The sequence below is a fragment of the Gadus chalcogrammus genome, chromosome 19 (assembly GCF_026213295.1).
Source record: "Gadus chalcogrammus isolate NIFS_2021 chromosome 19, NIFS_Gcha_1.0, whole genome shotgun sequence".
NCBI classification, from domain to species: Eukaryota; Metazoa; Chordata; class Actinopteri; order Gadiformes; family Gadidae; genus Gadus; species Gadus chalcogrammus.
Window position 1 is genome coordinate 9,182,764 of NC_079430.1, and position 12,997 is coordinate 9,195,760.

General features: G+C 45.3%; 1 protein-coding gene across 1 annotated transcript in view; it reads left to right on the plus strand.

Annotated features, from left to right (window-relative positions):
- Positions 1-12,997, plus strand: part of LOC130372422 (astrotactin-2-like) — a 270,954-nt gene that overhangs the window by 37,294 nt on the left and 220,663 nt on the right. Inside the window, exon 2 of the mRNA XM_056578419.1 lies at positions 7,374-7,564. Coding sequence (XP_056434394.1) covers positions 7,374-7,564 — 191 coding nt within the window. The remainder of the gene's footprint in view (positions 1-7,373; positions 7,565-12,997) is intronic.

A 12,997-nucleotide genomic window follows, 5' to 3' on the forward strand; every position in this document is an offset into this window, starting at 1 on the left:
CATTCAGTCGGCGCACACGCGCACGCCGACGCACACTGCTGCCATCATGATCACCTTTAAATAGGCGTGTGTGTGTGTGCGTGAGTGTGTATACTTGGATGTGCTGATATTGATCGTTAACTCGCTCAACTGGCGAGAGCTAAGATAGCCTACATTGATATAGCATCCGTCATTTGCATGTAGCGTGTGTTGGACTATGATTTGATCCAGTGTGTGTGTGTGTGTGTGTGTGTGTGTGTGTGTGTGTGTGTGTGTGTGCGCATGACCACCCTTGAACTGATGATACCCATGCGTGTGAGTTTTTAGCGTCCTCATTTGACTCTGGTGCTCAGTGTGTTAACTCACTGCCATAATATTTCTCAACAGCTGTGTTCCTCTGTGATATCAGAAAACTTAAACTGTAACTTGAACAACAAGCTTGCCAGTCTATGCTGTTGGATATTTTGGTAATGGATAACTTGGCTCTATAGTGTATATTATGTTTCCCTCTTAGCACACAACTATTAGTAACACAAAGCAACACATTGCAACCCTCTTTCAAAAGCAATTTGAGTGACGGCTTTAGATGCTGCTCCGTCTGAACATAACTGATGGGATGATAGCTGAATAAATAAAGGAATATAAATATAGAATGCCTTATCCACCTAGCGACTGTATGACTGGTTCACAGCTTACTACACCAGTACCCCTTGTTGTATTTATTACATCAAAAAACGTCCTGCATAATTTACTCCAAGAGGAAGCAATTACTTACTTAGCAATTATTACCATTATTTGATACTGGTCCTCTTTTTAATTAGACCATTCCTCATACTATAACAGGAAGGAAGTCCTGTACGTAGGCCCACACACACACACACACACACACACACACACACACACACACACACACACACACACACACACACACACACACACACACACACACACACACACACACACACACACACACACACACACACACACACACACAGTTGTGCATGTGACTACACACATATACACAGACATACACAGACAGGTTCCCCACATCAAGATATTGATTTTCTCTGTTTATTTAATCAATACTGATTTAAATAAAATATTGATTCCTAAAATATTAAGTTAAAGCCACCTCGTATATAAAGTAATTGGATCTTAAAAAATTGGCACATACATATGGCACTTGCATTTTTTATACATTAATTTATTATGCATTTGAATTCATATTTATCTTGTACAATGTTGTAATATTTACAATCATTGTGTTTACTTTTACCATGAATGATGTTCGGTTCAAGCAATTGTTGTTTAATGAGTTGTTCCCTCCTTGTCATGCATGCTGCTCATGCCTTCAGGAGAGAAGGCTCATGATATGAAAAGTTGTACTTGGAGCTGTGTACACATTCTCGGTGAACATACGCTAAGAGACGCCAGCACGCCCGCATGCTCGGGCATTAAGCATAAAGCACAGCAAATAAAGCACGGCAAAGAGCAAACATGAACATCACACACACACACACACACTCACACAGACACACACACACACACGCAGCACATCAATACACAAACGCATACACATGTAGAACAGCAATACACACACACACGTAGCATAGCAGACACAGATGGGCCGATGGCACAGCAATACACCCACACATCCCACATCCGGCGAAAAGATGCACATACTTAAGACGACTGCATCCAAGCAAATGCATGCAAGCATATGTAGATACACATCCAGCATGGGCACCTAATAGCACTACGAATGACTTACAAAGTGGCCTTGTGTCTCTGTAACATCTGGCCGCAGGCCCAAGGATGCGCACACAAATACGCACTTTCAGACAAGCAACCATTATGCTCAGTGTTCAACTGTTCCCAGGGAAATTGTGATTGCGTTTCCATTTGGGTTCAAAGCAAGTGTCAGTGTTTCTGCATAATCCGATGTATTCCGAGGCATCTTTATGACAAGAGCCTTCGCAGATGAAAAGCAGTGGGACCTTCGCAGCCAGACACGCTTCTATTAAAACAGTACCAGATTAGAGCAAAAAAAACACATGCACCGCTGTGGGATGAATCAGAAATGGAATTCCATTTTCCTGTTAGGGTCAAAGGTCAATGTGTATGCATAGATGAACAATCTACAAATCAGACTTGTCTGCGGTCGTGCAAAGTGTACCAGCTAATTAGTTCTTTTTACCTTTACGTTAAAATGTGGGAGGATAGTGTAATCAGTAGTGGCTGGGCTTGGTCCCTGCCCAGTGGTACTAGGTCCATTCCCCCATGTCCTCAGTGTGCCTGTTAATATCAGAGAGCCAGATGACTAACCGCTAAGTGCTCATGAGCTTCAATAACATCCATCAACGTATTCAATTTACATCACCTCGAATGAAAGAGTCTGCTAAAAATGGCAAGAAAATATCAGAAAATGCTCTGGGAAATTACTCATGGGTGTACTTTAAGCACACAAACACAGAGTTGAGATAGATTACGTCGTTGTTTGGCAGGCAACCCTTCGCTGTAATATGGAAGTGGCCTCTTTTTCAGAATGTTCCGACATTGAGCGATACGATGTCGCGCTCCACTATTCTTTCTAAAGTGCAATTAGTCTTCATAAACAGTTGACTTTTTTTTTAATGAACTCTTAAATTAAATCCTATTCCATGAGTCATAAGTTTCCAAAGTGTTTGGAGTGAATTAATAACATAAAATGAACTTCTAAAATGTTCTGCTTGACAGGGGCAGCTTTGCGACGCTACGTTTTGGCGGTTGTTTATCGTAAATTAATGAGTTGTGTTAATTAAAAGAGGTACGTGTGTATGTATGTAGAACGACTATATTAGCATGCAGAACGCCTATATTAGCATGTAGAACAACCGTATCAACTACTTAGACCTTTTGTTGCAGATGTTCTGCATTCGCTGGAAATTGTGGTATGTCCTTGTTCTGTGATCCCCCACAGTCAAAATCTTTACATCCCTTTAGGACAGCTTAATCCAGGATCCACCTGGATACGTTTTCATAATGCTCCATCAGAGCTGTGGTGGTGAGGTGGTGGGGTTTGCCGACAGACCGGGGGCAGGGGCTTGTTAGTACGATAGACTACAGACTCATTACATTCAACAATTATCTATTAACCCCTAACACAGTGATCGAAGGCCCTGCTTATGGCAGAGCTGACATCTCGCTTCGCTACAGGCTATCCTCCGTGGTTTAAAATAGAACAATTCAAGGGCCCTTTGGTAATTGCACTCTTTTACAGGTTGACCATGCATGCTTATTTTCATGCAGGCTGTCGGGTCGCAAGTCTGTCTTGATCTATACACAGAGAGTCCTTTTTATAGATATTTTTGTTTTTTGGAAGACGTAGTTAAAGGCGGCAGGCGTGTGTTGCTTAGGTCTAAAAAAAATTATCCAAATTATTTTATGAGCTTTATAAAAAAAATAAAAAAAAAAAGATTGATGCAAACTATGATTACGTTTTTGTACAGCACCTCTTCATTTTGTACAAGGATGAGCGAATTTTCTCGTTTTTAAATGAAAACAACCTACCTATCATTCGCTGCCGCTGGAAAAAATAAAATAAAAAAATACAATAAATTCCCTACCTACCGATGACCTCAACTGACAACCAACAGGAACCAAACTTTTTTTTTTTTTAGGCCTTAGGCGGCCGCTTAAGCTGTTTATTGCTGTGGGAAACCTTGCTCCGCTTTACGTTTGACCACTCATTATAGAGCGCCGACAATAGCACAATAAAAGTTATGTGGAACTGGGGCGGCATGTGGCGTAGGAGGTAGAGCGGGTTGGCTGGTAACTGGAGTGTTACCAGCCGGCAGTGTTGAGGTGTCCCTGAGCAAGACACCAAACCCTAAGTGCTCTCGACGAGCTGGATGTCGCCTTGCATGGTTGACACATGCCGTCGGTGTGTCAATGTGTGCATGAATGGGTGAATGTCAGGCGATATTGTAAAGTGCTTTGATTTGCCACAGGTTAGAAAAGCGCTTTATAAACACAGTCAATTTACCATTGAACTGGGACAGGTTTGGGACAGCTGAGCTGCTGCAGTGTCATTAAAATCGACCAATCAGGCGTCTGGTCCAGCAGCTTCAGCGATTGGACAATAGGAACAGCGGCTAACATGGAGATGGAGGGAAATATCTGGAGGTTAAGCAGGAAGTGTGATAGACTAGGCACTGGGAGCACATATTCAAGGCGGGTGGTGGTAGGATATGTAATTCCAGGACACTGTCTCCTTCAATGGTGGGGATTTACAGCTGTTTACAGCTGTTTACAGCTGTGCTCTTCTTAACGGAGTAGACCCCGTCGTGTTTTAAAACACTAGGTGAAATCACCTGAACTTAAGTTCTGTCTTAAACCGCTGGGCTGCACAGCCAATTCCTTCCTTACCAGCCCGGAGATCTTAATGTTTAAAAGGCTCCAACATTTACCATCTAACTCCTACTGGTACTCACCATGTCCAAGTCACGTTGAATCATTTCCAATCATGCACATAATTCTAAAGGGTACACATTATTTTTATTAAACATAATGCAATATACTTGAATGCATTACACCAGGATCTCTATAAACCTCATTACTTTCAGCCAACATGCATGTGACCTGAACAAGGCAGTTATGAAAACCATGAAATGTTTGGAGGCCATCTTTATTCCACCTTCATTCCTCTGGTAGAAAGATTGTGTTTGAATGCATGTTGACTCTTAACTGTTTAATCCATTGCAACAAAACAATGCAGTTTATTGAGTGTGTGTGTGTGTGTGTTGAAATGAACATTTTCTGTTGTCTGACATACACATCAACAAACATGCAATGCAACATACACGTGACGACTGGTGTGTGTGTGTGTGTGTGTGTGTGTGTGTGTGTGTGTGTGTGTGTGTGTGTGTGTGTCCACCACTGTGATTCCACCTCGGGCAGTGTATTGTTTCCACCACCCTTTTGATGACTATTTCCAAGCTTGGTGTTCTCACTGTGATGTTGTCTGCTTCATGTTTGGCACCGCTGTCTTGTTTGTAAATGAACCCGCTTGGCTGAACCCAATGTATGTCACTACATATTTCCCACATGAAAAAGGCTTTGAAGACCTTGAGACGTCTGTGTGTGTGTGTGTGTGTGTGTGTGTGTGTGTGTGTGTGTGTGTGTGTGTGTGTGTGTGTGTGTGTGTGTGTGTGTGTGTGTGTGTGTGTGTGTGTGTGTGTGTGTGTGTGTTCGCTCTCTCGCATGTGCGCTTGACCCACACACTCTTGCGCTTGACCCACACACTCTTGCGCATGCCCCCTTCTATTTACTATTAACTCATTCTGACGCTTTCATACAGAAGCAACCTGTAGGGATGTCAGATACATGTCATTAAGGAGCAGGTAGGGGCTGAGGCAATCTGGCTCAAGGCTGCCCACAGGTTAGGCTCCGGACTTTGTCCATTGCGCCAGGTACCATTCAGCTGGGAGTCGTCCATCACCCTATCCCACCCCCAACTTAATCCAGTGTCCACACTTGTCCACTGACCTGAGGTCGGCAAGGTTAATAACCACAGCCCCCCCCCCCCCCCCCCACACCCCTCCTACCACCTCATCAGGCCCTACCTGCCTCTTGTTGGTGGAGGATCGGTGTGGGGGTGTTCGGTGCCCTTGTCACGCAGCCTCCGCGAGATATACTGTACGGAGACTCCTCGCAAGCAATCATCGCCTGCCGCTGCTGAATACCCCGGCTAACAAACAGCCCGGCGCCCGCTGGATCGATAGGAGCCGCGATGGATGCGCCGACGAACCATATCTCGATACGGCCGCACTGCCCACTGTTGTTCTGGGGGCTCTTTTGTTTTCCCTCCCCTCTCTTCTTCAATAGAGCAGAAGATGGCATAGATCATTTGACGTCGATATTGTGCTCTGGCTTTTTATCCCCCCTGCGTTTGTGTTATTCTTGGATATGTTCAGGACACCTTGGGTTCTTTGTGTCGTTGACTTTCGTTATTTGTAGTTTTGTCATTTCGGAGACGGTCTTGACTTACAGGGATTTTTTCAGATGAATAGCGTGAAAGAGCAGGCAGGGGCTGGAGCAGGTGGTTTATCTGAAGCGACGCGCAATCAATTCAGATACAAGTCATTCCATGAGAAGAAAGGGTATTCAGTATTAACGTATACACTTGAAAGATGTTAGATATGCTGCGGACATTGTGCATCAAACCCAATAGCCTTTTCGCCTTGGGAGGCTAACACCACCCTTGCCCCACTCTGCTCTCCAGTCCCACATGTATGCTAATAGAAACAGCCCATCTAATGCATTCATTTGGTGTGCGAGGCGCTCAGGGATATGCCGCAACACTGCAAGCTCTGAGGCTGGGCCTCAGAGCTTGGTGCAAGGTGCAAGGTGACAGCTCTTCATTATCCTCTCCACAATTACAGACCTTGATAATAAAAGGGACCTTTTGAACAAGCACCGCCTCACAAAGTCTTTTGTGTTGTGTTCCCTCAACATTAACAAAGCTCTGCATTCCCTCAGTCCTGCACGCCTTTAAGAAGGCTCTGAGCTGGCAACCCCAGGCTTCCAGCATTAGTCCCTTTCCATCACCCGGGTGTGATTTATGCCAGTTATTACGGCGGTGCTGCCGTATTGATTGCGATCGTTTGAAATATCGTGACACACGTCAAGTCTCAATTTAGAATTTAGGACAAATTCCCCTGCCTTATTTACGCCAGGGCCTGAAGAAGCCATCACCATAAAGATGCCAGCGGAGCCACTCTGCGGCTCTCGGCGATTCCACATAGTCAATTTCTTTATTTTATTTTCATTTCTATTGACTTGATCCGGATTATGATAATGCGCTAAGGAGTGGAGTTTCTCCCGTGAGCTACCCCCCTCGCTGGAGTTCATGTGTTTATAAAGCAGGCTCTTAGGGGACTACGGGGGGCCTGACCCGCGTCGAGATGCAGACCCGCTGGAATACTAATGGCTGCCTCTCTGCTCTCACCTCAGAACCTCGGATTATCCTCCACAGGCTAATGTGCCAGACACACACACACACACACATGCACCCTGACGTGCACAAGTGCACACGGACACAGTTTTGTCAGCCTCCCCTCCTCCTATGTGTACATGTATCTACAATTTTCCACCCTCTTTGCACACATTTAGAGATCCTGAATGTCAAGCGCATACGGCTTAAACTTAAACTTACCTCCCTTCCTTCCTCCCTCTTCCCTCCCTTCATCCCTCCTCCCACCTCCCTCCTTTTCCCCTCTCTCCGTTCTTCCCTTCTCGACCCCATCCTCCTCCTCTCCTTTCCTCCCTCCTTTAATCCTCCCCCCTCTCTCCCCTCTTCTCTCCCTTCCTCCCCCCTCCTCCCTCCTTCCTTGCCCCCCCCTGTGGGTGTGCAGAGATGTCGGGCACGGGACCAGACATCTCCCAGGTCCACTGGAAGCAGCAGTGGCTGGAGAACGGCACGCTGTTCTTCCACGTGTCGGCGACGGGCGGCCCGGAGGCGCCGCTGCAGACCACGCAGCCCTCGGACCGCCAGCCAGCCCACGCCCTGCACGAGCACATGCACCTGCTGCACATCTCTGTCATGGTAGGTGGGGAAGCACGCACGCACACGAACATACACACGCACGCGAACAAGCAGGCAGATGCACACGCATGAACACACACACAAACACAATAACACACAAACACACATGAACACACACACACACAGGGACGCATGAACACAGAGACACACGAACACACAGACACGCACAAACATACACACACACACACACACCAACACACCAACACACACACACACCAACACATCAACACACGCACACACAGAGACAGACGAACACTCTGAGACTCACAAACAAACACGAACACACACACACACACGAAAACACACACAACGAACACACACACACACACACGAACATGCTCAGACAAACACGAACACCTATTGCTTTTGTTCTTCTCAACCTCGTCTCACAAATAAGGCTTGGGATTGATAGCAGACAGGATCGAATGCTTTCGCTCGCTTCATATTTGTTTCGACCAATCATGTTGCTGGTGCTAGGGGACCAGGGGGGGTTCGCTGTCAGTAATTGGGTGACAGCAAACGCATACTCAGCAGGCACTGGTGAACTTTTCCCGGTGGGAAGGCGAGCTGAAACATCCATCAAATCCGCACCGTGTAGACTGGCCGCTTTAGAATCAGACTTATTAAAACCCCCTTCTGAAAGCTTCATCCATTCACCCAAAAAACTTGCTCTATTTGATAGAAAATCTCTGTTACGAATCAGGAAAATAGGTGTAAATCCGCCCCTTGCAGTTGTGGGTTTCCGGCCAAGGCTCTGTGATGCCCCCCCCCGAGCCCCTCTCTACCCCCATGATCATTTGCTTTACATGCTCAGCATGTGCGCCACCTCTTCGGGTGACCTCGTTCTCTCCCGCCGTTATTAGTCATGGTGGGTGGACACGTTGGGACACTTTTCAAGTGTGCATTCGACTGAAATGCAGGTGTCACAGTATCAACTTGCATACACACACACATGTGCATGCAGATATGATTCTGCTGAATACCAACATACGTGAAACCACTGACCACTCTCTCTGTCGTGGTTGGTTGCATATAAGGTGAGCATTCACAGAAACACACATAATATATATATATATATATATATATATATATATATATATATATATATATATATTTATATACACAAACACATACACACAAATCCACACACACACACACACACACACACACACACACACACACACACACACACACACACACACACACACACACACACAGAGACACAGGAGTGCATATTATTCTGCTGAACCCTCAACATTTACATTTCCCTCACGCTCTCGCTCTCTCGCTCCCACACATCCCGTATCTGTATCCTCACTCCGCAAAACCATCTGTGTTAATCTCCAAAGTCCAAGAGCATGCACCTGTGCACATACACACCCTCATGCACGCAGGAACACATATGAAAACAGACACACAAACACACACACACACGTACGTATGCCTACAAACTCTACACATACGCGGCAGATTAGCCGCCTCCCACACACCTCATCTTCCCGCAGAGTGAACTCCCAACGATCGCATTGTGTTTCCCTTTTTTTATCTTTTCATTCTGCACCTCTGTCAATGTTACCCCTTTTCTTTCTAACTCAAGTTCTAACTATCACCACTTGACTGGATAAAGTCCAGATACTCTCCCCCCTTCCCCTTACGCATGGGGCCTACGTCGACGGGTCACCCGTACGCTCCCCTCGGCTGTTTCCAAACTTTAATCTACCAGCCTAGCATCACACCTCAAAACAACAATGGCCGACTCTCTTTATAGCATTCCCTTTGAAGTTCTCTCTCTCTCTCTCTCTCTCTCTCTCTCTCTCTCTCTCTCTCTCTCTCTCTCTCTCTCTCTCTCTCTCTCTCTCTCTCTCTCTCTCTCTCTCTCTCTCGTCTATTTTTATCTCCATCACTCTGTACTACAGTCTGCAGATATTTTCTTCACCATCCCTCCCCTACTCTCAACCTGCTTTATCTCACACTTCCTCACCCCGTGCATTTAGTTTAACGTTGTGACTTTTTGTCCTCCGTTGCCAGTTGTCGTTTAAAATATTCAACCCTCAAATCCCTCCTTCACCCCCTCCCCATTCATCTCCCTTGTCTCTCGCTGTTACGCACACAGCGGCAATTTGTTTTGTGTTTTTTTGTGGTTCCACTCTCTGGGTTGTCCTTGGCCAAACCTCTGTGTAATGCGTCCTGCAAGCCTGGCTTCACAAGGTGGCTGATTAACACTTAGGCCTAACAAACGCCCCGTTCCCGTCCTGCGATCTGCATGCTGGATCGTTTTAGCATCGTTCTCCGTATCTGCCCTAGGACAACAGGGTTGGACTTCCTGCCCTCTGAGAGAAGTCACCTTTGTGAAAAAAAAGTTTAATAATAAAAATAACTATTTTATTTATAGTTGTTCGCAATCTTCCATACACTTTGTATGCAGAGTTTTGCAGGTTTCACATCGGTGGGCCGCATACTCTGCATATTCTAAACTGTACATTATTGGACAGTATTAGAAAACAGTGTTCTACTTTGTACTATGTACTTCCTAATACTATGTCTTTTTTGAGGCACTTTTATCCTCTGTGTCTTAAAGTGGGTTGAGATATATGTTGTCTTAGCCAGGAACCCTGCCTCTACCCTCTGCTGCAGAGCGGTGTGCATGTAGACAGTGTGGCCCCTCTATCGCTTTGATGGATATCTCAAGTGGACCATCGTCTGCGTACATCTCAGACTGGGGAGAACGCTCTGTAAAATAGAACATGAAGGATAATTAAGTGTGTGTTGCAGTGTGTGCAAGGAGGGGGGAGGGGGTGGGGGGGGTGGGCGGTGTCGGGGGCTCGGGGGCGGGGGGAATATGCAGACAGTCAGAACGGCAAGAAGGAAAAGGTGTAGCGGGCCTAGCCCCCGGGGTCCCTAGAGACGTCTCCTGGCTCCGTGAGTGAACATCATTAAGTTTGATGCTGTCAGTATAGGGGCAGACGGTGCATTGAGTGCTCTATTCGTTTGGCATTGAGCTGTCGACGTCTCACTCACTCATCCTCCCTTCTCTCGCGTTTCAATGCTTTTTTTTTTTTACCGCCTCCGACACTGCCACTGCCACCACTATCACCACCACCACCACCACCACCACCACCACCACCACAACCTCCCTCTCCTCTCCTCTTCCTCGTCTTCCACCGTCTCCCAAACCGGCGCTCCATCATTTCTGTTAGCACAGGGACGTGGGTTCTGTGTGGCAGACGGATATCAGTAGGAAAGCATTGTCTGTCCAATATAAAGACATTGTTTTGGACATGTAGACATTCATGTCCAGGGCTTCCCTTGTCTGGTGTGTAGCTGCCGCATATTTTATGCAATACATAAAGTCTAAGGAATATTGAAGGTATTTCTGCTGCATATCTTTATGCTGCAAATTTTAAAGTTTCATTATTACCAACTTTTCAACTAGCTTGTGGCTTGAAGGTTGTTTTGAAAAGCTTATTCAAAATGGTATGGCTTCACAGCCCATTCCTCTCACTTTGTTTACGATAATCGTATTATTGACACTCAAGTAAGTCTTCCCACCCACTCCCAGCCAACTGAGCTATGCAGGCACGGGTGGCAAAGTTTAACTTCCAGTCAGAGTTGACAGAACACTTGGAGTTTGCTTTGGGAATTCTGAAAATCTTCCTCAACTGGGAAGGGCTCAATCTTGCATATGGTGACTATAGTTATGCTTAATATATTAAAGATTCTAAAACTTTTTATCCATGTGTTTGTTTTCTTTCCTGTGTTGCTTGCATGCCTCAACATCAATATTTGATGTGACTTGCACACCTGGAAATGGTGCCAGAGTTTCCAACTAAAGAACATATCACTATTTGGATAGTTGGCTTGTGTTTACGTTCGTTAGCAACAAAGAAAATGAGCTTTGACAGTTAGAAGTGCCCACCAAGGAGCTTTAGCCGTCCCACGGGAAGGATTTATTTCGGGAAGCGTCCTGTCTGCTGTAAACTCTATTAGGCCACACACTGTCCTCGTGCTAATCCTTGAATAAAAAGTGTGTCCTGAGTACTTCCTCCCTTGAGCGATTTACGGGCTCAGCGCTTGACCTTTTAAGTTGGCCTGTGTTGAGTTGTCGCGCCAACTTTCTTCTTAACCTCTCAGCCAATAAATCAATAGACCGATAAATATCTGAGCTCCATTATATCCCCTCACCCCTAACAGGAAAAATAAAGATTATATGACGTAAAACTATTTAAACGCACTTTGCAGGGGGAATAAAGTACAGAAATAAGTAGAAGAAATAAGAGGAAATAACAAGAGGGAGAGCCGTTGTCAGGGTTCGTAAATGGAGGACATATTGAATATTGGAATATTGGGGGATTGGCATTTCCTCAGTATTGGAGGAAACAATAGCCCCCAAAGAATGCATGGTAATGCCCATGGATTAAGCATCTCCTTTTTACAAGACAAAACAGCAACAGCATACAATAAAACACAATTAAACATACAGTGTACAATATCCAAAACCACCAACTAAACATTTGTTTACACGTTTTGCCCGACAACACAGAAGGAAGACGGACAGTCACATTTACCAGCTGCACTTTCAGTGACATATCACTTTTGACTGTATATTATTGTTTATCGAGTTCTCTTGAGTTAATGAATTCAGCCAGTGAAAGGAAAAGCTAACACAAACAATACCCAGACACAAAAGGACAGACAAGCATTAAGACAGGGTGACAGACCAACACGACAGACATGAAAGCCACGAAAGACAGACACGACACACTGACAGGAGAGCAAGGCAGTCTGTGTCTCAGCGCCAGCTGGTATTAACCATGGAGACCTGCTGGCATTAAAACACGTTTGCTTTCGTTACACTGGCCTCAGAAGAAGTATTCTGCATTACTGCATATAAATCTGTGCCTAAGCCTTTTGCCTGGAGGCCTTAACGTGATGCCATTGATGTGTTCTTTCATTCTGGCTGTCAAAACGATCAAGCATGCCATTACTACCTCTGCTAGCGAGGTGATCCTTTTTCAATTTGTTGTTGTTGTCGTAACACTATTTAGTCGCTTGGATGTTTGTTTGAGGGGGAGGATGGAAGGAATGGAATATGGGGAGGAAGCAGTCATAAAGACACCTGCGTTTTAATTCTCCTTGATGCATTTGCTTGCGTTGGTTAATGGGAATTGGTTGCAGTTCGGTGCTGATGAATGTGTCTTTTTCAGATGTGTGTTTTTAAAGGCTGTCTGTTGGAGGTTGTGAGTTTGTTTAGAGGCAGTGGTTTCGGATTCGTACAACTTTGTGAAAAAAATACTTTGAGTGAATTGTTTAGTTTACAAAGACGTGTCATGTCCCAATATGTCCCAAAAGACATTTTTGGAAAGTACCCATGATGAAATGGCATTGTTTCCAATATAAGGCCAGGAAATCCATCCAGCGAAAAAAGGCGTATTC